This window comes from Patiria miniata, unplaced genomic scaffold, assembly GCF_015706575.1.
Source record: "Patiria miniata isolate m_02_andy unplaced genomic scaffold, ASM1570657v1 HiC_scaffold_3, whole genome shotgun sequence".
NCBI classification, from domain to species: Eukaryota; Metazoa; Echinodermata; class Asteroidea; order Valvatida; family Asterinidae; genus Patiria; species Patiria miniata.
The window spans coordinates 25,463,484-25,491,308 of NW_024037069.1; the positions used below are offsets into that span (position 1 = coordinate 25,463,484).

Sequence of the window (27,825 nt, forward strand, 5' to 3'; positions counted from 1 at the left end):
TTATGACAAAACATCACCTACCGTGACAAAATCCTGTTCCATGATGAATGTTGTTGATGTTAGAAGAACAAGCGTAGAAACAAGCAGCATCCATCAAAGATTCATGAATAGGAAAGAACAAAGAAAGAGAAACATTTGTTCAATAAACATACTAAAATGTTGTGCCTATTGATGTCAACACATGAATATTTCACTGGAAATTAGGTTATTTGTTTTGTTTTTAACACAAGATTTGTATAGATGTACATCAAAGGTAGGGGCTGTCTCTGTTATTTGTATTGAGTTCTGTATGGAGTTGCAGTTCATCTTTTTTTCATTGGTAAGAGTAGGAGTAGGTATACGTCAAAGATAACATTGCTGGGGGAAACCCACAAACTATAAAATAAAACAAAGCATCGGAACACGCGATCATGCACATGATGTGCATTACGTTTCTTGTGGAGCATTAAAATACACCCTTTTATCTTTTGACTTATAGACTTATTCAAAAAAAAGTCAGGACAAAAGGAGCCATTAAGAGGAACCTTGTTCGTGCCTATATCGCACGCATTCTTAAAGTGGAAGCGAGCACACATTGTCACTTTCCATGCAGTCACTTCCACGCAGCTTCTGTGTAGATTACAAGCTCTGATTTCTTGATATGAGCTTTCAAAGAACATGACATCCTTAATAGGCGCATGACATCCTTATTAGGCGCATGCAAAATTTTAGATCGGTGTCACATTCAATATAGTATACGCTGTTTAGGCAGAGGCATGAAAAACTTGACCGACGCTTTCGAGTATTCGAATATTAGTTCGACTCCAAGTTTGAATAATCAAATACCCAACTAGATATATGGCATTTGTTTTTTAGACAAACGCAGGGTGATGGGCAAGGAACCATTTTATTTGACATTTTGTAGCTCAGTTGTAAAAATATTTATAAATGCAAAAACAGGGCAAGTTGAAGTTCATGCCAAGTTTGAAGTTTGAAGATCATGCATTGTCCCATTAAAAGAAAACCGAGGAGAATTATTGTCAAGAAGAAAAACACACAAGAACAAAGAGCAAAGACAATACAAAAGCGTGAAGGGGGTTGAGCCTCATCACCCAATTATTCAACAATACACACCACTAAAATAGACATACAACTGTACATGTACATTGTACAATTTACAATGTATTGCCCACGAGAAAGCTGTTAAAACACCCCGCCCTTGTGCTATTTCAGGTTTATGACATGACCAGGCACTGCATCAAATCAAACCAATTTTTCCATTTCCTGTCCCAAGCTGACATGAGCATGCAGGGAGCATGCACAAAAATATGAATGATAGACTGTCAATTGTAAACCCCCAAGGGAGTTCCAAAAAGAATATTCCCCAGTTTCCAAATGTCTGGCAACGGACAGACAGAGTCCCCCCCCCCCCAAGTTTGGTGGGCTACAGAGCTACCCTGAAGGGGTAGGGGGTTAGTGTAATGGGTAGATGTTCCTTTTTTTACACAACATACCGGTACTGGGTTGCTTAGTAATAATTGTGATTTATGATTTTGATATGAATGGTGACGGATTTGGCCACTTACGAGAGGGGCCTGCATATTTTAAAAACTGCTGGAGGTTATGAGTTGAGTCCCGGCAACCATGATTGGTCCTGGCATACCTGACCTCCTTCATTTCCCCGCCAATTTTTTATTTTTATTTTTAAAGATGAAAAAATTAATCTTTTTTTTTTTAGATGATGGTGTGCAGAGCCCCTTCTGTCAAAAAAGGCACGAGCTAGGAATCCAAAAATGATTTAATACTTTGGGAACCAAAATAATAGCTTAAGTATTTAGGGTGATAAGTCTGGGAGGTTCACAAAATTAGAGTCAAGGGGACGGCTGAAGGTGACACAAAGCAGGGGTATGGGTGGGGTCCACCTATCCAACCAGATCAATGTGCCAATGATTAAACTTGTCCTGAGATTAGGATTTTCATCGCCTTGATTCAATAACGTTGGGTTCAGTGCCCAAATGGACTCTAAGCATGGCCAGTATACATGGCTATTAGTGAGAGACACACTGCGTGTGTACTGGCAGACAGGACTAATTTAACACTGAATGTGCACAATCCCTTCGCATCTTGCCATGAGCGTCAGGCATCATCAGCAATCAGTATGAAAACATGTCCCTTCCTTGTAGCCTCCGCCAGCCAAACTCTTCTTTTGTAACCATTGCTCATCAAGGGGATACTCGTGTACTCAAGTCCATGTCCCTGAAATGGCTTTTTGTCATAAAGATCCTGGAATGAGCTCATCTGGACTGTATGTGAATCCTGATAACTGGTACAAGAGAAGGGGTAGCATATTGGAAAACTCAGGTCCAGGGTCGTCTTCTTCTTCTTCTTTCGTTTGAGGCAGCAGAAAGTCAAGCTATTCCGTCCAGTTGTCTAAGCCATGTTCTTGTTTGTTCACTGACAGGGTGACAGGTCCAGGGTCATCAGTGATAAGTTACATGTAAGATTTATCTACATGGTGAGTATTTCAAGCACTAATCAGGCTATTTTTGTTAAAATTTTAACCTCCAATTATTTTTTTAAAAATATTCCCAGAAACACATTAATTTTTTTCTCTATTTCTTTTCAATGCAATCAACAGGATGAACACACTCAGTCATCTTGCCATGAAGGCAAAAAAACACATTTTCCTTTCACAGTCAAGCTCCATACACAGAAAGTACACAGAGACTCGGTCTGTTGCACGTTGCCTAGCGTCACGTTTCTCTCCGCACGCACACGAGGACCGCGAGCTTGTTTGTTTCGGGGGAGAAACACCCAGCAAAACACATGTCCGAACAACACAATCGGTCGGTGCCCGTATCAACAACTTGATTGACATGCAATCGGCGGGGTACCGATAAGCCCTGCAACCCCGATAAGGGATAATTAATAATCTTTTGATAACGCCAAAATGTCACATCCGAGATAAGACGTTGATAGCGCACACTTGAAACTCTCGGGACCCAATAATCGTCTTTTTTTATCAGTTACATACATCCGTATACATGTGCTTCTATTTTGTCCAATTCTATACATAAAAGATTGTCGTGAATGGGTTGGACAAATATTGTGGTAATGAAAGTGTGCTGACTCTGTCCCAGCAGGAGTAAAACATTGACGATGAATAATTATTCTGGTTTGAGCGTGAGCATGTGTTTGGCAAAGTGCACATCGACCTCCCGACTTTTCATTGTGAACATTTCAAATGAGTGATTGAATAAAAGAAAGATATACAAAGAGAAGTGCCTGTTCTCATTTCAAATAAGGCTTTCTCCAAGAAAAATTCACTCATTTGTAAATTAACAAATTATTGGACCATATAAAAATGGTAATATTCTAGAAATAGTCTCTGTTTTCCATACTCCTCGGGTTTAGTGTTTTGAAGAAAAAAACAGATACCAGATTAATGACGGGAGAAAACGAAGGTTTCAAAATCCAGTTGTCCTTTGTTTTCAAACCCAATAACGGTTATCTGATTTCACCGGAAGTTCCTATTCAGCTCACAGTCATGCCAACAAAACATGACGAGTGAGGTGCCGCATGCTCTACCTTACACAATAATTGGCTATAGTCGAGTTAGTGACATTCATTGACCACTTGCCTTTACAAAAAACACAAAGGTTGTAACGGTTAAAAAAATGGATGGGAACTCGCCGATCAGTTGAATTGAGCAGGCTATCCATGAACCAAGACCATTAGCAAGTGAATGTGGTCACAATCTGAGACCATGGAGCAATTTGGGGGGGGGGGTGTTCCAGTTGTTTTCTTTAGCTTGTGTCACAAAAAATGGAAGACTTAATTTTTGTTATTGTTGATTTCAAATATCCAGTTTCCAAACTCCAAACCGAATAGTGGAATACAAAATCTCACCACTACACCAGATGATTGCATCTAGGCCTACTTGCTAACATTTAAAATTGCAAAGTAACACTTCCAAAACAAATTTTTTAACAGAAGTACCGGTTTGGCTGCTAGGATAATACGTACAGCTATTAAAATTGTTATCTATATAATGCAGAAAATTGTCGTTAAATATCAACTCATCAAACTTAAAATCCTCACCAAAAAAAAAAAATCAATTTATGTGAGACTTTAGTTTTAAAACATGAGTCATCCTTGGTACTAGAAGTATTCAAGTCATGTAAATCATTATCATATGTGATTTCAGTGGTACCGGTAAGAACTACACTTCCTACAAGTTCTGAAGCTCTGGACCTCTTTCTGCAAAGTACTTTCCCAATTGAGCCTGGTCTTTCATGTCAGACAATGATCAATATAATAAGACCATGTTCATGAATGTATAAAAATACCTTCTGTGTGCCTATTTATGCCATACACCCCTCCCCCAAATTATGTATCACAGGTCGTATTTAGAGCCTCATTTGGCAAATGAACCATCAAAACCAATTACAGAACAAGGGCTCATCCCTAGTCAACAGAATTGTCATTCTGGCAGAAAAAAAATTGTGTCTGTTGGCAAATATGCAGCAACAAAGAGCGTCACCTGTTGTCAGATAGTCCAAGATCATCTGCTTTGAACAGCGGCTCCAATAGTCAGATGATGTCCAGCCCACCCCCCCCCTTGATTTTATCAACTGTCGACTGACCAGTAAACAAATTCCTGGTTACCTACATGTAGTTTCAGGACAAAGGGTTTGACGGCAAATTTGTTGTCAACCGCCCCCCTCCTCCCCCCCCCCCCCTTCAAGTAAGTCTTGCTATGTCCCGGCATAGGTAGGCATATCTTACAAAAGAACTTGCCATGTGTATTGTTTTGTCTCAACTGTACCCTTACTGAAACCTGGCAGCCCACATCAAGCTTAAAGCTTACTACAACATTTCTAAATAGCCTGACTATCCATCACAATAAAAGTCTGCGATTAAATACCCACAACTCCTCTCTGACAATTAGTACAATTCAGGAAACACGGAATTACCCGCAGCCGCCAACAACAACCGCTGACACATGTTTCGCGAGCACTTATCTCCAGTGGTAATTATAAGCCTAACCCGCAACAGTTTTAACATTTTACATTTTTTTTTTTACGACTTCAGTCAAGGCAAGGATGGTCGGGCTTTGTGTCGTCGTTTTTTTTTTTACCGCTAAGCCACGGTTTATATTGATCCTGTTTGCGTTGCAATGAGAGCTCCCCCTATCCATTCCCCCGCGGCGCGCCTTCATTTCCTGTCCCACAAAGGCAGGAAGATCATACATTTTGCGTGACTTGGTCATTAAGTGATTGGGAGAGAGGGAGATGTGATGCTAGATGGTTTATTAGCCCTGTCTGGCTTGGATTTCTCCCCCCCCCCTCCATTTTTTTGTTTTTTCTTACTGCCAACTGAACTACTTTCCCGTGTATTTGGCTAAGGACAATGAAGCAATCTGAGCAGAAGATTTTCTGCCAGCACCATACTACACTGTACCCTCAAGAACTTGCACAGTGTATCTGTAGTTTCTACCCTTGGCAAGACCCGCATGGACATCCCAGCTTTTTCACTTTTCCTAACCAGTGTTCCTCAGGTTTGTCGATTCAGTCCGTCAAGCAACCCGTTGCCTATTAATCTTGACTCACAGACTCGCTTTAAATCAATCACACAGTCAAGAAAAATTCTTTTCTTCCATTTCCCTTGACAGACAAAGCCCATAACGCAATGTATTAATTCTCATGCTTAGGGTGTCAGGTCCTTTTTGGTCCACTGAAAACCACCATCATTACTAATCTGTGATTTTCCTTCTTTTTTAATTCATAAATTTGAATCTTTCTTAGCATTTCAAGACTCACTCCAAATAAAGAAAGACAGGCATTTTCTTTAACATCTTCTTTTTAGCTGCAACTTCGACCAAATGCTCTAGTTTTCAATGTCTAATATCAAACAGAAATGCTTACGGTAAAAAGAAAGACCGAGATTTTTATGAACAGATCGAGTGCCCTTTTTATCAATTCTACTTTCCGCACAGTTCTCATTAACTACGGTAGCAGTCCCTAGCCAACCGTGGGTCAACACTGTCCATTTGCCAAGGCAAACGGGTATACAGGTGCTTCAACCAACAAACCCTACCACCAAGGAGCAAGTGTCGGCAAACATGGCACCCTCAGACTTCAAACAACCACCCTGATTGAATTTCAAGCAAATCCAAAACCCTGGGGTCTGACTACTGGACGGAATGTTCTTATTCTTCAATAATTTTTACCAAGTAATACTGTCCTCAAACTTCACAATTTTTTTATTGACTGCAGAATCACCCTCGGGATTTGAAAAGAAGATGTAAAAACTCGATTTCAAATGGTAAGATGCAAAAGAAAATTTCTGATGGGAAATTGATGTTTGCTTCAGACTATGCCATGGGAAAAGGTTTGAAATGATATCTCTGATTCGTTCTGGCCATCAGCAGAAAGAAGGCATTGGTTTTTCCGCTGCTTCATGCCAAGATGTAAGATTCAACGGAACTGGTTATTTGCTTGAGATTGGAGCAAGGGATAAGGCATTTGCTAGAGATCTATAGGGACATTAGATCCAACCTGTTTGCAGTTTGGGAGCAAACATTAGTCACGTTTTGGTGATAGAGTGCAAATGTATGAGCTCCGATTTCTGGATTATTATTATTTTTCGGAGGTGGGGGTATTTGAAGGAAACACTGATTGAAAGTTGTGGAAAGGGGGAGACTACGTGAGTGGGTAAAACATTTTGTTTTTTGACTTTGTAAATTTCAATTAATCAATATGGAGGGAAGACTTCTGGTCACACCAGTGAAGCTGAACCACATTCTATGTGTCGTGTGGAAAAGAACAACAAAATCATCAACTCTGGACTTTTTATAAGTGATTACTCAAACTTCTGGGAAAAAAGGAAGTTTTTTGTTTCACTAGCTCTGTGCGACAGCAATACAAGTACCAGTAGTATCACACAATTCAAAGTTTCAAATTGAATTGTGTCTATTTTTATCAAAAACATTTCAAATGAATTCTTTTCCAAATGTTTGTAACATGAGAAGTATCGAGTACAAATTTCATCAAATTCTACCAAAGATTTGGAGGCCAAACAAAAACTATCTACTGCAGAAAATGTTTGAAATGCCAGCTGAACAATATGTGTAATAGGAAACAATTGTCCAAGTTTGACATTATCGGGACAACGGGGGAATTTGTAAAGGAGGAAAGCAAGCCAGCGAGGAACTGATAACATTTTGAAGACATGACTCCCAAAGGGGGAGACAAGTCACGGTATGACAGGCATTGATAAGGAGCCACAAGCGTGGAGGGGTTCTATAATCCGCGGCAGAGTCAGCCAGTCTGCAATTCACACCAGCGATTTCCTGCTTTGGTTACAAAACAATTACCGGCCAGTGACATAATTTATCGAAAGGGGGGGGGGGGGAGGGAAGGTTGGGGGAGGGGATTGGGTGGGGTGCAGGTTTGGGAGGCGGGACCACAACTTTGTGATGAATGGGACGGCAAAGTCCCAATTAAAGGTCTGTCAAATTTGGAACTTACGGACAGGTCTGTTGGGAGGGGGTTCATATGGTAAACTCAGGCAACTGTACTTGTATGGTGTCACCTTTTTGGGGGGGAGCAGGAGGGAGTGGAGGAAATGGTACATTAGCCTTTTGAGATTAAGAGCTCAAATTGTACACGCCTTCCTTCTTAAATATCATGACTGTATGGCCTTTAAATGCTCCATGCAGATTACCAATTTAATCCTATAATGGATTAAGTGATTATCCCAAGCAAATCTCACAGAATCTAAGTGGTGCCTCAATGATGTTATGTAGTCTGTGTCGGTCGTTTGTCAAAACAGGTCTATAACCGGAAATGAGCGTTATGAATAATTAATCACCTAGACCTCAATGGAGGGGAGGGGGCTTCTCATGAATAATGAATTAGCTCATGAATAATATATTCGTTAATGTGGGAGACAATAATGTGCAGATGAAAGGGTAGTCTGGCGGTTCAAATGGTTTGCTTTTTTAAATCTTGGTCAGTTGCTTGTAATTATGCTTTATGCAACAGGTGGTCTCGATGCATTGTCGGTTATTGATCTAGAAACAGAAGCTACCGGTATGTGTACATGTACGTACATGTACATGTACAAGCACAGTCTTCTGTTCCCGAGTTACCCAATCCGTTTCAAATTTCTACTTAATACCAGAGCGGGAAAACTATGAACACGACTGCATAAACTGAATACAATCCATTAACTACATGCATATATGTTGTGTGAAGCATACAATCATGTACAAACCAACGTACATGAATCATACTGCATAGTGCTATTTGTATAATTGTGTTGAAACATATAATACAATTTCAAGGCCCTGATGTTTTTATTGTACCACCTTTTCTTCTCAAAGGCAAAAAGACAAAGGAGCAGTAAAAAAAGAGAGAAAAAAAAAACAGGAAACAGATAGAAGAAAGGGATAGGACACAATATTGAAACAACTTCAATAGTTTCATATCACATTACACACTGACTGAAATGTACAAACATCTCATACAACCATGACGTTTCCCCCCCCCCCAAAAAAAAATATATATTAACCTTAAAGGCCACTCCATATTCAGCTTGAAAGCCAACACAACTGTAAATTTGTGAAGTCACGTCAAGTTTTCGCTTTGCAAAATCGCAAAAGTTGAACACATTTCAACTCCGGCAAATTTCTTAGCGAATGTTTTATGACGGCAAATTGGCTTCGCATTCACATTCGCATGAAGTGTGAAACAGCCTTAAGGCAAATTCATTGAACTAATCACGATTGGGAAAAAAAACAAAAAATGAAAGATAAAAAAGTGTATTTACCTTTTTGCCAGCCAGCTTGATGTCTTGCTTGAGAAGATTTGACAATGCTGCCAGGTTGGCCTTCGCTGATTCCATCATCCACTGGTGCTCTAATGGATCAAGCTGAGGGAGAAACAAGCCAATCCATACCAAGTCATCATATGCCTTTAAATTCAAGCGAACATCATCACCCTGTACTACATCCTTTTTAACCAAGCTACCTTGACTGTGAAGGAAACCAATGACTGTTAAAACATCCAAGGGTCTTCAAAATGAAGTAAAAGTGGCCAGGCTCCACTTGTTCCTAATTTTTTTGCAAAATCCTTGAAAAACCCCAAAGTGTTTTTTTTTTAATGAGCTCAGAGGGTGAGGGTTCACCAGCAACAATCATGAAAACCAAGAATTTGATTCCTGAAGTGCATTAAAAAATGTGTGGTTGTCACTGAATTATGTTTTTAATATTTGCTTCAAAATGGCGTCAACTTTGATTTCAGGAAGCTTTCATTCTCCCCAGTGTTTGCTTAGGTCCTACGATGAAACACACAGTAATGTCACACGTAGATCTTTCAATATAGGCCTAAGTATCCCAAAGAATAAAAATATTTTTAACCCCCCCCTCCCAAATGATAGAATTCTTTTTAAAATTTGTTTTAAATATATGAGAAAATAAAGCTGAGGATGGATATTTACGATGACATTTAATAACAAGGTTTTCTCAAAAGCTGACAATACTTCACCATTTAGACAGGCCCATGATACTTTCAATTACCATGCCGATAAACATCAAAATGATCTTAAAAAGCGTTATATTTTCAATTTGCCAAATCCCATGAACATTTGTTAATAATGGAGTTCTGAAATTGAAACAAGCTTGGGGCAAATGGGCCATAGCTATGACAAGTTACGTAGTGTGGCAATGTTACAACACTTTAACAGCAATCAAAGCGCATGTATACGTGAATGCAATAACAGCCAAAAATGCTAAAATTGAGAAAATGATCACCTGAAAGAAACACACGGTAAAGCACTGAAACTACAAAAGTTAGAACTTTGAATAATGCTCAAAAACCAAAGAACGATGTCATGAGGTAAATTCAAAATTTGAATAAAAACTCAGCATGCAAACCCATGTTTGAAACATTTGCATAACATGATGTATCACTCACCATATTCTCCAAAAAGAAAATACAATGAAAGCATTTGAAAATATAACAGGTAAATAATTGAAACATCCTTTATATAATAGTCTAAAACAATGCATCTGCTTTGTGATTCTCAGACCCTCTTGTGACAAAAAAAGGCCAACTGGCGGTTAGGCCAAAAAAAAGTCTCTGGTTTCTGGTATGCGCGCGCATCGCCGTAGCCATGCGCGTAAGCAAAATTAAACACTTTTTTTTTCAATAAAAGATTATGTCTCAAAACCGCCAAACTCACTGGTTTGACTGGAATCCTGCTGCTGCACAATTTTAACGTGTTTTTAGATGGGGTTATGATCGAGAATAAGCTTTATGTGGCCTTTCTGGACTCCCATATATATTTTGCACTAAATTTAGTCGGGCACCATATGCAGTCATCAGCCGACATTTGAAGGAAAAAAAGGGGGAGGGGAAGCCGCATCGCCGCACCACTTTTGGGGCAAGCTCCATACCAGAAACTGAAGACTTCTTTTTTTTTGGCCTGATGTTGGTAATAGTATTCCATAGTTCACTCACCATTATCACAACAGGGAAATTAGCCTTGGTTCAAGACTGAAGTGTTGTAAATTTTATGCCATCCAAATGCTGGAGTGGCAGAATTGAGTACAGACACCAATTGTGCAACAGCAATACCTTGGGCCAAGACTATACATGGAAACATGAATGCATAGGCCTAAACCTCACAAAGATTTGTTACCGAGGCAAATTAGGCAAAATTAGGAAAAATTTGGGTAAAGTGAGTAAATGGGAAGGTTGAAAAAATTTGAAGCTAGAAAAATATTTTTTTTCAAAGCATGCAATGACTGCAACAAGTTCAGCCTGAAAACAAAGCTCAAGTTAGATTTTCAGGTCTGTGGCATGGGTGAAATTCAAGGAACACAAAAAAACATGATTTTATAAAGTTGGATAAACTGAGTGAATTACAAGACTATTTTAAAATCATGTTTTCAATGCGTGAACCCCCCCCCCCCCACACACACACACACCCAATTTTGTTGTCCCTCGCAATTGTATGATGCGAATGAACACTGATACCATGATTTTTCTCACAGACAAAAAATAAACTTACAACTGTTGGCAAAGAACAATCCCAGCAACACACGAAGGCCCCCTTCAATGGCATAAAGCACTGCGCCAGCAATTGCACCAAGCAATTATCTGAACAATAGCTGGCAAAATACTGCCGCCATTAAAGGGGGCCTCCGTGAATGCACGTACATGTACAGTGATAACTTGCTTGGGATGGTCTATAAGCATTTTTGAAAGATTCGGTAAAAAGCTAGCATCAACATTAAATAGGAACACACCTTGCATGCATATGAAATGACATCAATCAATGAAAACATGAACACAAACAACAAGAGATATAAGGCATGTTGGGGTGATGTGATGGGTGGGGCCTGGGGGAGGGGGGGGGGCTGACTGCAGCAGACTATGGGTGGTTGATGTGGCTTTACCTGATGCCAATGTACTACAGTATCTGTACTACACGAGGTGCTGGCCTCGCTGCTAATGGATTGCATAGTGCCGCTGGACTGCAGTCCAGGCTATGACCAGCAGCAAGGGGAAAGAAACATACAATTAGAATCACACTGGGTCAGTAGTGATACTACATGTTCATGTACGTTAATAACAACTACTCAGACAGCAACTACAAAACAATTGAAACAATTCACAATACACAGGCACACCGATAGATTGTCGCAAAGAGGCCACTAGATACATCTTCAGTCAACTTCCTTTCAGTTAATCAATCATTCTTCATTGTTACCGGTAACTAGCAGTACCCAAAACAAATATACCAGAAAAATATACAGGTTTTATGCACGCAGAAGCCTCGTAAGTAACAATCATGGTTGTTGACTGAAAAAATATCCAAATGAAACCGTGCGTCACTGAAAAGCAAACAGAAATACCGCATCCATGTGGCAATACATGTTTAAATACTGATGTTGACTTTTCCCCCCACAATGCATTGCCCCAAAAGAGGCCTCTCTATGGTCACCTAGGAAGGAAAACTCTTTCTTAGGCCAAAAAAAAAAATAGTCGGTCTCGGGTCAGCGCGCACGTCGATTTTAATCATGCGCGTCGATCTTTTTTTTCTTCAAAAATGTTCCACGGTAGCTCCAACAGCGCCCTCAATTGCCGCACATCCTCAATTTTTTTTACCAAAGAGCACCAAGGAATGGGAAATTGCGTCAAGGCAAATAATCGAGGGCACCAAGGCAAATTATGGAGGACACCAATGTACATGAGGACACCAAAAAAAGTACAATCCAAGCTTGAAAAAAAAAAAAAAGCCGCGTCACCGCATCAATTCTGGAACTTTGGTCTGACCAGAGACCGAGTATTTTTTTTTTTTTTGGCCTTACATCTTGGTAAAAACTACATGTACATATTTTGGAGACTACGACAACTAGGTAACAGTCTACTCAGAGAACAAAGTTTTTTGTTAATATGTCATATGGTATTAAAATTGTGAAATTTCTAATTGGTACACGTACATGTACATGACCCGATGGATCACATGCTACCCCCGGAGCATCATCCTGATCTCTGTCAAAGACTGAATGTCTTAGTTCCTGCTGTTTTGCGCAGGTGCAGAAGGTCATGACGCTACCCTTCACATGCAGAAGGAACATGATGCTACCCTCCACATGCTCATGTCAATGTGGAGTCTATCAAAGGCTGAAGCATTGGACTGTTCAATTAAAACGTGCCATTTGAACCCCTCGGCATACAGAATGCCACAGACTACTACTATAGCATACAACAATATACTGACAAACTGCCACAAATACACGTAGCTCCGTGCAAATACATCATGCCATGTTGGTTACCTGTGGCATCAACAAATCCTCACAGCTTGGACTCCGACTGTTCCTGGGAGAGCTGGGCTTCTTGGCAACAAATTTTAAAAACGAAACATTTAGAACGTCCGACTCAACGGGAAGGACATCTGGGGTGATGGCATTGTGTTCCTTTTATCCCTTGTTCTAAAGATTTCACATCCGGGGGATGTTTTTCTATAGATTTCACATGTGGGGTGATGTCCTGAAAGAACCATCACCCGACATGTGGGGTAAGGTCAGAACTGAGTAACTGCTTGTCTTTGATTCCCAACTCACAAGAGATGCCTCTGCTTAATACAAGAATTGTTTTCAAAGGTACTAAGATACATGCTTTTTGTACAAAATCTTAAGTAGGGTGCATAGCTAGCTAGAGGTGTTCATCAGAACCAGGCACCCTAGTACCCTGATGGGATTGGGTACCCATAACCAACTTTATAAATCACTTAAAAGTAACTTCCTAGGCAATCTATTCGAAAGATGAAATTTGCGTCAGGGTGATGTAAATTTTACATTAGGTTTTGCCCTTCACCGACGTATGCCATTTTTGGGGAATTTCAAAAAGCAAAACCAGGCTACCTGGAAAACCAAAACAGATTTCACATTTATGTGTATTTGATGGCGCAACAGATGACGCTCGCAAAAGTTACAGTTTACACCGTAAACCTAGAAAGCCCTTCAAACAAATGTTCAATTTGAATGTTTGGGTTGGGTTTCTTTTACAGGTACCCGTCTTTTAGGGTTCCCGGTTCCTGTACTACCCCGTAATACGCACACCACTATCAATAACAACTAATCAGCCTGTTGAAGTTTTAGCTCGGTGGTTACTATACATTTTAGAAAACAGAGAAAACATAGACACAATTTTTAGGGTCTCATACATGTAACTTGATTCCGTTGCATTTAAGATGGAATAATTTCAGGGTATCTGGTAACAGTCCTTTCTTCACTTTAAACAAGGTGTTCTCATAAAATCGGCAAGTTTCTGGTTAGGTACCAAAGAAAAGGTCAGCCAAACTGCAAAATGACACTTTTGAATTGGAACCTTTTGTTTGTTCACATGAAAATGAGAAAAAGAAAATTCCCTGAGTGTCCAAAATAACAAAAAGACAATCATAAGGCTAAAACTAGTCACATACTGTAACTAAGCCCTTTACTTTTACCAAGGATTATCATTAATGTACCATGGACACCGCCCCCACTGAAAAACATTAATGTTGAATGTAGATGCACTTATGTACAGTGCATGCATGGAACATGAGGTAGCAGAAGAAACGAGTAATTCACACCACAGTTGCCAGACGTCTGAAAAAATGACTCAGGAAATAATCGTCAACACATGTGCCTCACACTCCAGTGGAGGGGTCCCCAAGAGAGACAACAAACTTTCTTAATTTTTTCGGTGTCATCTCCAAAGATTCCTCCCTCCCCAAATCCCTGAACTGTCTCTCAGATTCCAAACACTCGTATTCAAAACAGGCCGACCCCAACACGTGTTTCGGCACTATCTGACAAATGACAAGCACCCGCGAGTTTTGACACTTTCAAGGAGTCGACGCGTGCGTGTCAAGACGTGCGTGTGTAGGGGCGACGATTAGAATTGAAATCACGTTGCATGGGGTTCAGAATGTCATGAGCTTTAGATGGGGGGGGGGGAGGGGGCTTAAGTCAGTGGCTTGGATCTAATGAGAGGAACGAGTTGCAATCAGGAATCGCTGGCGCGTGACTTTTTGTAAAGGCGACTGGATCAGAGCGGATCATCGTTTGGGGACGGAGGTTTTTTAGGAACGAAAAGACACCGTTTCACAACTTTGGACGTGTGAAAGTGCCAACCGCAATGAGGTCACGCTTGGGTTTCTTCCTGGCTAGCTCTTGGCGATGGTGTTGACAGCCATTTCATTACCAGGCCAGAATTATGGAGGGGACCACGGTATGAATACTGATGAAGTATTGAATCCTGAATCACTCTGGATCGTCAATGGCCTGGTTTATCAGGTTGGGACCGGTTTATCCATTTCGGAAACAGGAGGAAAAATAGGGTAATTTGGCCAGGAAATGGCTAATGCCTTCCCCTCAAGAGGTTTGATTATTTTACAAATTCTGATTAAAATTGTAGAAGTGACCTTCCTTAAAAAAAAAACACACCTTTACTTACTACTTTTAAGCTTCTCTAAAAGTAAGATCAGCAAAAAAAACAGTTTATGAAATTCCTTTCCTTTTCACAGCAACATTCAAATTACAATTGCACACACACACATACTCATCTGCTGGATACAAAGGTGGCAAATGCCTGACCTTACTCATTACAATTTCAAAGTAAAGTCGAATCTTTAATTTTGTCACTTGGGTATACAACAACAAAATAGTAACCAGCAACAGTGTCTTCAATTGTTAAATGTGACATACGTATACACTTAAAAGAATTACTCACCGAGATGAGGGGGGCAGTTTCATCCTCTTTCAATCCTTCTTCTTGTCTGTTTGTCTGAAAAAATGCCATCAAACAGAATATTTCTTTTTATAAATCTGATAAATTATTTATACAAAATCAGTGCCTGTGTACTTTGAATGTTGCCTGTGTACTTTTTTGTTCCAGTGATGTAGTGCGTGAACTCGTACTCGTAGTCTCATACTTTTCTATTCGTACTTGCATTGTACTCATGAAAATGTTCTTAAACTCATCACCATATCAAAAAAATACCTCTACCTGTGCTTGTACGGTAGTAAAGTTATCATACTCCTACTCGTAATCATGTAAACATTGTTTTGCGCATACTCCAAAGAAAAAAATTACCTGTAGTCAAACTCATACCGGTATATAAATTTCTATAAATGCCTAGTCTTATAGCAAATTCCTTGTGAACTTGTGTAAACAAGGAACGCCAAAACAGTCGAGGCCAGACAGTGACAATGACACTTGTACACAAACACACACACACCTTGGTTTAAAACGGACAGGCCTAGACATATCTGCTTCTTGTCCGTTTCAGATAAAGTCTGATTCATCTATTCCCCCCCCCCCCCATGAAACGGTTGATGCACTTTTGATCCTCATCACCCGCACTAACCATTATCAATGTCATCATGCATACACGGATCACCTAATCATCCCGTCCTCTTATTTAATAATAGAAAAGAGCCCCTTTCACTCATTCAAACAAAAAAAGCCACCTAGCTAATTACAGAACACCAAATCCTGCGGCGCAAAATGATATGACAAGCACACACACAATACAAGGCAATGCAAACTCCTGCTTAGCCAATGCCGATTCCCAGAGGACTAGGGAGCTTCATTTAGTATTTATGAGATTTCACACCGTTATGGATTCCTGAAGAAAGAAAAAACCTCGCTGACGAAAAGACCGACACATCCCGACATCTGTCCAACAGAAGTGGGATGTCCATGTAACCGATAATTCTTTCCCTTTTAATCTTTCCCTCAAAATATATTTGGGAAAACACGTCTACGGGAATCACATCAATGATCATAACACTGGTGTTCTTATCCTTTCGTCTTGCCTTTCGTCTTGCAATGTTTTGCATCATTATCAATTTTCACTATTTCTTTATCCGTCACGCTGTCTGGTTTGATGATGGTTTTGCAAGATAAGAGAGTGACTCGCAACAGCTGCAGGCTGAGAGCATCAAAGATTTACGTCCAGGGGAATGAAAAATGAGCGCTGTAAATATTTCATGGTGTTGTTGACGCTGACAGTCTAACCGCTTCATTGTCGGGCAATTCACGTTGTGATCAGCCCTCATTTGCTTGTGGTGAGGCTCCAGGGATAACTAAGCATTGAAGGTTAGAGTCTTAGAGGCAGGCAGATGATGAAAAAAGGAGGCTTAATTCAAAGAAAACCATGTTTTACAAGACCATTACTGGCATCCAAATTACCTGAAATGGGGGGGGGGGTGTGAACAAAATATTGGGCATTAAAGGTAAGCCTCAGCAACCAACAAGACGTAGTGCAAACTTGGGGAGACACATTGCTGGGGGGGGGGGGTAAATTGGAGGGAAGAGGGGGTGGGGCGCAAATACCGCCTCCCCTTTATGCCCCTAACCTCCATAGCGTTACCACTGAGGTGATACATGTATGAACCTTGGTTGCATTTGGGCAATTTCACAGAGTTATAAACCTCAAAGCTAAAATTTCAAAACGGTCCAAAATGCTGTTCAAAAGAAACATGTATATTATTTTGAGGCTTATTATCTGGCATTTTATTGATATGCATAGTTTATTTCTAACTCTGTTCAACAGTTCGGTTGTTACTTGCAATCGAAAAATGGGTAGGCCCTACAAAAAAAAACCAACTATTTGTCTGGGTACATCCAACACCATGTGTGTTTTTTTCCAAACCAAAGTATAGTAAAAAGGTTGAATAATTCTTTTTTTAAAATCATTGTAGCAATTAACTGATACCTTTTATCAGAATCAAACTCCACTTGATGATTATAACTTTGATGATTATAACTTTAATGATGCACACTGTTTAATTGTCACAAATGTACATCAGCCCATTTGTTGACATGTTCCAACGTTCCTTCTTTCAGTTCCTACCTCAGAATCCGGTTCTGAGCTGGTCTCTTTCTCGGACGTCTTGGGCACCGACTTGACCGGTGACTTGAACCTCTCGACTTCCTCTTTCTGTGACTGGACTTCCTGGTCAAAGATGTCGGCAAAGCTCTTGACGCTCTTGATCTGACGCTTCTGGTCAATAATCCGCTCGCCTTCTTTGGTCTGGAATACCATGGAGGAAGCATTGGAAAAAATGTAGGAAGAATTTATATGGGATTCCGAATGGGAAATGACTGGAAAAAGAGAATTACAGTATTGGAATAGGGCAATAAAAATATTAAATATGGTAAGAAGCATCAAACAAAAGACAGCAAGAATGTATACACGAATGGGAATTGACTGGACAAGGAGAAAGTTTTGATGGGAATAGGGCAATGAATATTACTTGAAGAATAAGGAAATAAAAGGATAGTGAGAAGTCCTAAGGGAAGTTCCAAGGAAAAGGACCAATAAATTCTGACTGACTGACCTTCTATGGTCTTGTGAATATTAAAATCATAGGAGCAAGTCATTAGGGAATAGGAATAGGCAGGGAATTTCAATACAACACTAATTTCTACATTTTATGAGATGAATTTGAAAAAATTTCTGTGAAACAAAATTAAACTAAATTTCCATGACATCCGTAAGATGCAACTGTTCAAGTTTCTGAAAAACTCTACATTCCGTAAAAACTTTGCAAGTTGTTCTTTTACCGCTGTGACGTACAGGTAGCACAAGAAAGATTTAAGGACAGGGCTATTCACTATGGACTTAGGATTTTTTTCAAACAGACTTACACTGATGACATCCTCTTGCTCTTTGGGTCCTGTGTACTCCGTCTCCTTGTCTTCGACCGGGGGCCCCGTCACCACGGCAACTGCCTCCTCCTCCTCATTACCCATGCTCCTCCTGGCATGCTTGGGCCGTCTGGCAGGGGGTATGGGCTCTGATTCAGAGGTGTCCCCAGGGGTCTGTGAGTGATCCTTGTCTTGAAAGACCACCAACTTAGGCAGTTCCACAAAGTCCCTGTAATTGATGTCCTTGTTTTTCCTCTTCAGTACAACGACCTTATCATCCTGTGGAGAAACAAAATAAGAACATGTCAGTAAATAAAAAGTGATAGAATAAACAAATTAGGCATCCATGTACTCACAGATCTATGGTTGGACCTTGTGAAACTTCGGAGACCAAAAAAGAGGAATCAGTCTCTCAACCAAATAAACCTTATGCTTTGTCAGAGGACAATGGTTTTGTATCATTTGGATAGGCATGATAGAACCTTCTGAACAATTGTATTCATTGTTACTAAATTACTGTGTAAAATAACCGAGAACGCATGTATACAGCTTGTCTGCATTGACGTCATTGGTTCGAGTCTCACCTACACAGCACTGAATATACTGTTGTAAAGGTGTGGTTGTAAAGGTGTGGCCATAAAGGGGCAAAATCTGTTTTGTTATTTTTTTTATTTTATTTTTGTATTTGGACAACTTCTAACAATGCAAGTGCCACAACAGGACGGATAAGACTTGGTAGAGGATGTGGAAGGACATTACAGATTTAGTGGTGTATATGGAATGATATTCTAGGGAAAAACCCACGGAATCAGGGAAGGACTGAAAACCCAATCCAAATGTTGGCCCAGGCGGGATTCGAACCCGGATCACAGCGGTGGAAGGCGAGGAAAGTACCACTACGCCAACCTGATCCCCCTATGTGCATGTATTGTAAATGTGTCTCATATTCACAATCTGCAAACAAAAGGGAACAACACGACCTTTGAGTTGAGTGGTGTGCCATGAGATGGAATATGGTCAAGTGTATTTTCTTTTGTCAAAAAAAGTGTATAATTATTGTGGAATTAGGCCTAAGGTAATCTTATTTTGTCATCTTGTTTTCACATGCAAAATGCAACTGTTGTTGTAACTTTTCGTTTTTAAGGCAGAGAGAAAGATTTATATTCTATGAGAAAAGATTTTTTTTGATTAATACCGGTATGTGTTTTTAACTTGTACCAAAAGATGGGCGCACAAACTGTAACACTATACCGTAATGCAAGTAACTGAAGTACACATGTTTCCCTCGGGTCACTTTAAGATTGATTATTTTTTAATAACTTTATGGTACCGGGTAGACTTACACACTCTGAAACGATTCTTCCAACATTGCACAGCATATATGAGGAAACTTTTAAATGCAAGGCATTCAAAGTTTTGCCGTATCAGTTTTCGTAAATCGAGTTACTGAAGAAAAAAAATTATTGCCAAACCAACAGAAGTTTATTTTGTTGGTCTCTTTTTGTAGTTTAGTCACTTTACTTTGAGGGAAAATCCACCCTTTGGCCTAATGCTTTGTTTCTATAGAATAACAGCACAAAGTTGACAGAAAAAAACCCTTTAGATGAAATGCAAGTTACCATGGAATTGCCCAATGGTAGATTTCCAGGGACATCAAGCTCTAAACAAAGTAATTAACCAAAACTCCCAAATCCTCCAGAACTTCAAAATGGATTTCGTAGAATCTAGGAGGTTTAGGGCTTAATATAGCGACAGTTCTAACAGCCCCGGATCGGAGCCCAGGAAGTGCCTGCCTGAACAATCTACAACTATGCAACAGTGACAGCATGGCTCATAGGGCATCCGTACAATAATCCCTTATAATATTGGAAAAGCTACAACTGGCACCAAACCGGATTGTCTCTGACAAATTTTGTAATCTGGGATATGCGAGCTGGCTTTACTGACTAGCCCCATAGATGTGTCTCAAATACTGGTCTTCCTCCATATTGTGAGCCACACAGCGGCGTACAGTGTATGCTAAACTTCCTGACAAAAATTGTGTTCCCCAAATTAGAGTGTTTCTTTTACACTTGCTATTCGCTATGGAAGCTACATACATGTACCTACAATGTAGTTTGACCAGGATAAATTAAAAGCTGCCTACCACTAATTGTCTAGTTCTAAAAGTCTAAATTTAGATGAGAAATTTGGAGAAAGTTTGCTAAAGGGTAACAGAGGTACCGGTACATGTAGGGTACTTGATTTTTCCTGCTTTTTAACCAGGTAAATACATGTAGCGTCTATAGTGAATATTAAATGAAGAAACAGTCTAGATTTCAAATTCAGGGAAAACAACTTTTCAGGAAATCTAGCAATCATTGCTGTATGGCTCACAATACGGAGGAAGTCCAGTATTTGATGTAAATTTATGGAGCTATTTACTGACAAACTCACTGATTACATTGTCTTACCACATTTTCAATCTCTTCGTTATCACTGTCCATGGCTTGGCAGTAGAACCAGACATATACCGACACAAATATCCACAATATCCAAAAGGTGAGGAATCGTGCTCTGCCAAGAATGGTAACCAATGGATCTAAACACACTGAATATTCTTTTCAGGCAAGTAGATTTCCTGTTTGAGTGTGCTATGTAAAAGATCCCGGTCTGGAAACAAAAGAATCGGTTTCATTTCCTTCCTCCAATGTTTATGAGTTCAAAGGTCACATGATGCATAATGCATACTATTGTACAAATGTACCAGGTATGTCTGTATGTATTGTACATGCGTTTGTTTATGGTGTAAATCGAGGACACACACGTGCAACATCATCAATGAATCGAGGACAGAAACCAAATCGAGGAGGACTCCTCAGTTGAAAAACATGTACAAAACCAATGAGAGCTGTTGCAAGAGTATAAACAAAGGAAAAGGGAAGAGGAACAATAGAAACTCCTCAATTTACACCACAAACAAACGTGCTAGTACAATCCAGGGACTTTATACAAGTACTGTACACCACTTTAAATGACAGAGCCTACCGGAGCCTACAGCAGTTGGACGACAATACATGTAGTGTATTGCATGCCCATATGAAAATTATCAAAGATTACTGTTGAAAAACATGAGAAAACTTTCATAGTAAAATCAATTTGAACATTTGTACTGTAGATGGATCAAATTCGGTAATGACTGGAAGCATTAGTGCTAAAAAGCCGACTTTAAAAACAACTTTTTGTAAGGATAAGGACACTATTTGTAAACAATTTTTTTGCCGATTCTTGGAATAGCCATATACGGTACAAAAAATATGTAGCAGGTTATTACAAAACTAACAAAACTTTCAGCTCAGTGGATATCATGCTTTTTTAGAAAACTGTGAAAATGCATCTTTTTCTGGACGCAAAGCAAGGTTTCCGTTGAAAGCCCTCCCTTCCAAAACGGTCAGTATGCGTTTTGACTTGCGCCCTCTTGGGGTATATGATCCCCAGTTTGTCACTCGGGAAAATAGTTTTCATTCATGAATATTGAATTATGACTGTAAAATAACCAATTTGGTCAATTCGGGATACATTTGAAAAAAACAAGCTGTTTCATTCTCGTGATGGCTCGGTCCGAACCATCACTAGGAAATAAAGCGTACTATTTCTTCTTTTCTTGAAAACGACAGCAAACCAGGCTCAATGATAACGCAGGATATTTGATCAAGTAGGATATTTCATATTTTGGCAGTTTCATTTTTGAATATTTGCAAACAGTGTCCATTACATTTAACATGACGTTTCAAAATATGTATGTAAAAAGCTGTTTCACAGGCATTCACAGGATGGATCAAACTTCCTTGATTGTAAGGGAAGAATTGGAATAATAGGTCATCCTCCACCATCACCAGCTGCAACTTGTTGACACTCTGCGTCACTTCAATAAAAGGTTTCAGGAGTTCATCAAAACTTGCAACAGCAACGGGTGGCAATGTTGGAGATGTATGAAAAATGCTTTATGTCTTAATTTCATATCTTAATGGAATATGGCTTTCATCACTCAATCGAAAACCAACCTTCTTCAAATTGCATACAGGGGGGCAGTATCCTGACCCGTCTTAACCAATCATAAAAGCCATTCATTCCTGACGCCCGCATAATACTGAGTCCAGCCCATACAGGGGCTGCATCACCATCCACCAGATACAGCAGGGGGTCAAGTTAGTGGGCACTTCCTTCCCCCTCCCCTGGTGAATGTTAGGCTCCGGGGGGGGGGGGGGGGGGGACCTAGAATTTAATGATGGGTGACATGGAGGGGTGAAGTACTGTCCAATTCACCCGGCCCCCAAAATGGCACCTTTTCAAGGCCGTGCCGTGTCAAGTAAGGTGAGTCACGCCAGGTTTTGGAAGGGACCCAAATTGCTGATTCAACCGTCCCTCGAGATAGCAACTTTTTCCCCCGTGTGACAAGCCCCATGTTAATAGAAATTATCAATATTTGTCAACATGTATCATACATCACGTACGTACACTACTCGTTCTTTTAAAGGGTAATACATAATTTGTCAAGCATTGATTTTAACAGCTGCATTCAAATTCTCCCCTCCACTCCAACCCCCTTATAGGCTATACAACAAAATAACAAACAAAAACAATTTCTGACCCCACTTTTACACAATTTTGGTCAACTGTTGAGCGATCAGACTCAAGGCATATTAGGCATCCCAAATTGAAACAGATTCGTACACGAGTCATACTGAATAATAACCAAGACTTGATCTTGATGGATGTTACACAGACACAACATATATGTAAACTCAAAGCTAACTCAAAATTCAGCTCAAAGTCAGGTCTGCTATTCTGTTAAAACTTGTACATTATAAATATTGTACATTGTACATTTGGGTCAAATGTTCAATTTTGTTGAAATCTCACCTTTTCATCTTTCTTGACCACTGCTACCTCATTCATAAACTCCTTGAACTTTCTACGGTTTTCCTCTGTTGAGAAGAAAAAAATCAATTATTAGACCCAAAAAGTATTTTAAAAAATAGCCATTGATATTGTTAACACCTTCTTGTATGTGTTAGGTGACCATCACTTTTAAAAGCCCTCTGAGAAGTCCCTAGAGCCCAAAAGGAATGTATGCACGATCCAACTCCTTTAATTTTACAAGACTACATGTAGGCGAGTCTATGTACCAAGCAAGTCTAGGTAAAAAGTGACAGTCGGTCAGTGAAATAGTAGACTTGACTTAAGTCGGGATTCTGTATGCTGCGCCATTGATCATGGTCCGTGTTCCGGGTACATGGTGTATGTGCGCCGTCCCCGATCATCAGTAGCGCGCCCTTATGCGCCGCCCCCGCTATGGATCGCACTGACATTGATGACATCACACGTTGACGCCGGATTGCGGAACGGCAACCAGATGAGGGCGCCTATATAAGCTAAGGCCATTAATATTATGCGCATGGATTGAATTATAACAAAGCATAGTACGCATACGGATTGAACAAAGAAGTCCGACTTGGGTCAAGTCTAGTGAAATAGGTTCAGAGTGCACCAAATTCTATTCAATTGATTCACAATGGCTATTCACCAGAAGTCCTTTCATGCATGGGCCATATTTAGCCCATTCTCTGACATTAAGGGGATATCCTATACGATGACACTGCCCGGCTCTCTTCACCCATAGAGGTATTACCCCATGCTTCACCAGTCTCTACAACTGTTACAAGTGACAGTCAGTCAGTCAGTCACTGGGAACAATGCACTAGTCAATGGCAAGTGGTCTCAACCGCTTCCATAGGTAGGTGTGTAATTGCTGGCTGAAGCCAAGGAATTTGGACACAGCCAAAGCTACAAAAAAAAGGACACTACACGCCCTCTGGGACCTGCAAAAACTAACAGTCTGGTGTTTTAACATTTTCAGTCCCTGTCAAAAGTGTCATGTTTCAACTGGTCGTCCAATGACTCAGTACCTGCACACATGGATACGTTTATACACCACTTTTGCAGCCCATACATGTACATGTAATATAGACATATTCTTGACAGACATAATCATTTTAGACATGTCGTACGCCAGTGATGGCATGCCTATCCATCATTCTGGTTTTTTTCAACTCTTGCCTACGTGCTTCCCCAACCAAGGTTTACTCATCACTAACATTTGCTCAAACTGAAACAATTAAAAGTGCTGGAAAACTTTGCTAAACTAGTTTATGTTCACTCAACTTAGAGTGCACTAAAAGTTTTGAACAGAGATGGACCTCACATACAGTTTCTTTCCAGGGGGTGGGGGGCTGGCCTGGCTATAAAAAATCTAACACAGGGTGGCAATGTCATGATGAACTAGTGCAAACAATGTACATACATGGATTTCCATGTTTAAAGTACCTAATTATTCCACCTGGCATTAAATGCATTATATTTATAGTTTCTAGAAAGAAACCCTTTTTTGGGGGGAGGGGGGGGGGGGGGTCGGGGAGGGAGGTATGGCGGTACAAAAGAAAATTTAGTTTCAATATTCTTTTTTTGTCTTCTATTATCCTTAAAATCACTTTTTTACAATAAGGAAACGTTTCTTTGAATATTTACTTCAATCTTTTTTTATGTAGAATTGTTTTAATGAAAAGTACTTCTTTAATTACAATTTACATTATGGTAAAGAAGTGAAATTCATATCAAAAATGTTATGACCAGTGCTACAGAGGTATACAAAGTCACATTACTTTCATTGTCCCTTAGATAGTGTAAAGATGATATTAAACAAACCTTGGACAGCCCCTAACATGGCGAACACAAAGAAACATGTTTTTTTAATGAATCAATCGTGTTTTTACACTAAATTACACCAAATTACACTCAAAACTGAAAAAAAGGAAAATTAACTGAAAAATAAAACCTCATAGGCCTATAGTACAGGCTAACCTTAATTTTTTTTTAATGAATCGGGGTAGAAAGCAGTTTTCTGATGTAAAATGTAAACCACATTTTCACCGTATGCTCAATTATACAAGTACAGTGATATGATTCTGCAGTTCATGTTGACAAAAGCATTTGGGAGTAGACGGAGTATGTATTGGCTATCGTTACGGCAGCAGTACACGATTTTCAACTGCTTTCGTTATGGCATTACAAAAACACCATTGTGAATTGTTGTCTACCCTCCCAACCAGAGTGCTTTGATAGCTCGTCTGGTTAAACGTTGGACTACCATGCCAAGGGTCCGCCCAGGATTGAATCTGTACTGTGAGAATTTTTACCATTTTGTTCTTTTAACCCTAACTGTCCTGACTCTCCAATTGTAGTATGATTTTTCATACAACTGACCCATAAGCATAAGGGTTAAAAGTTTCTTTACTTTTATGTTTTTTATTAACTCGATAGCCATTGCGAAATGAGTAGGCCTAAGTGTTTATTAACCCCCTAGTTAATATGGAGTAAAGCACCATAGGCCAGTTTCATCTGTGAAATTTTAAAATGTAGCTATTATAGTGCTGTTATAAGTGCATGCAGACTTTACACAACATACAAAAACTTTCAACCAGTCACAAAAATGGATTTTGTCGGTATTTTGGCCAAATGATGAAAAATATGCCCTTTCCACACTGAGCCAACCACGGTACAAGCGAAATGATAGTATGCGCATGCGTACAAGAGCAAGTATCGTACCCCCGGCCCCCGCGGCGCGCTCCGAGCGAACCGAAAAATCAGCGTTGGATCATATGCGTGCACGTTTCAAGTGTCAGGTTGGCTCAGTGCGGAAAGGGCATTTTTTTCATCATTTTAGCCAAAAAAAAAGACAAAATCCAGCGATGTTTGTTCTGCGCATATTACGTGAGTATGTCATGAGGTGTAGTACGGAGTTTGGGGGCAAACTGTGCAGCAGTTCTGTGGGAAATGTCTGCATTTTGATGGACGTTTTTGTACTTAATTAGTGTTTTGTGCTGAAAACAATTTTGCGGGGTTCTTCATTTATGAGGCTCCACTATAGTTCTAGGAGTAAATGTTGGCATGGTTGGCGCGGAACCAGACCAATATTTGTCTATGCAAAAACCGAGTAAAAAAAACAGTAGCTGCGCATGTTCAGATGTTCAGAGCGGTGTCAGTACAATACTGAAAACAATCGGGGACCAGTTATTCAAATATCCCACTGATGAGGATTCAGGATGGAATTCTCAAGATCCCTACACTCCCTGCAGACTTTGTTACAATACAAAGTTTGTAAAAAGAAAAAAATGTTGCAACCTGACTCCATTTTTTTCTTCATATATCACCTCAATGAAGGTCATTCGGCAAGATTACCATATGCGAAGTTCACTAATTTTCCTCTGTATTGACTAACAAGCCCCCAGATAGCAATGTCATGTCATCAAAGTCAATTTGAGCAGTGAGAAAATACAAGCATTTTCTTAGAAAACACTTGGGCTAGAATTTTTCAGTCCAATCTCATAGGGTTTGTACACAGGGTGTTGAGTGAACTTCGTATATATGGAAATCTTTCCGGTCATTCGTTGCAAAAATGATGATAAGACATGAATCTGGGACTGAGAAACATTTCCAATTTTGTTAGGAAATACTTAGAAAATGTTCATGACTCTCCATTAATTTTGTACACAATCGCGGAAGTGGTGTCAGGTTGCAACATTTTTTTCCTGTAAAAATATCACCAAAGTGGCATCGGGATACTAGCCTATATCATTCCATGTCCACTGATCAAAGCTGATGCAGGCCTATTGGACAATCCTTATTTTCCAATACTAAGAACTAGAAATATCTTAACTGGTCAATGGCAGTTTGCCTTGATAACGATCTGCCCATTTCATCACATTTTTACCTCGCACAATCATGATAATTAACCCCTACCTCTGACTTCCTTATCCGAATGCCGCAGGTAGGCCATAAAGTGCCCGACCACGGCGACATTGCTGACCTTTCCACCGTGTTTAATAATGAAACTCCGGACGCCTTCTGCGGAAAAGTCAACTTCCGGATTCGAGGCGTCCGCCATTTTTCATGTTTTGATAGTAAAACAAAAAAAATCGCAGCCGTTGAAGAACGCCCTCTGTTGACGAACATTTTCGCTGCGCTGAATGTCTCTTTCAGTTTCACATATTTTGTTAAATAAACAGAACTATAGACCTCAGTGGTAATTACGCCCACTTCCAATAATTACGAAAAATACTCACAACTTCCCAAGGTGTTTCAGACACATCAAATTCCATCTTGTGAAAAAAAATTAACACTTATTTCATCATCTTTAATTTTCTGTTCGATTGGGGGGGGGGGGGGGTAACCAATGACTTTTGGTAAAAAAAAATACAAGGATGATCCCCATAGTAGTCCTAAAATAATGAAACCCATCGCCATTTTGAAAAAGTGTGCCTACGCTCCACTTAAGTTGCAAAATAGAGCAGTTTAGGGCCCAATTTCATCTGAATTTGACAAAAATACGAGCTTGCAGTCCTGTTCACGGCTTCCACCCTTCTTTTTTACAAACCCTCAAGTTGATGGCCAACAAAATGCTCAACAGCAAAAACACATCGGGCCTACTACTGGCGTGCATTGTTTGAAGGAAGATATTAAGTGCCATTGTTACGTGACGTGATCATGTTGTTATGCAACTTATGTGCAAAGCCCTGAATTTAATTCCACGCTT

The 27,825-nt window shown here is 39.9% G+C and overlaps 1 protein-coding gene across 1 annotated transcript; it reads right to left on the reverse strand.

Moving 5' to 3' along the window:
• On the reverse strand, positions 1-27,194 carry LOC119736582 (ankyrin repeat domain-containing protein SOWAHC-like). The gene is made up of 8 exons (XM_038210599.1): positions 27,033-27,194; positions 23,097-23,161; positions 18,195-18,473; positions 17,398-17,577; positions 15,270-15,323; positions 11,447-11,536; positions 8,815-8,916; positions 1-33 (listed from the first exon to the last, which is right to left on the reverse strand). The coding sequence occupies exons 1-8, from the start codon at positions 27,175-27,177 to the stop codon at positions 1-3; spliced, it is 948 nt and encodes a 315-aa protein (XP_038066527.1). The 5' UTR covers positions 27,178-27,194.
• Between the last annotated feature and the right edge of the window lie 631 nt (positions 27,195-27,825).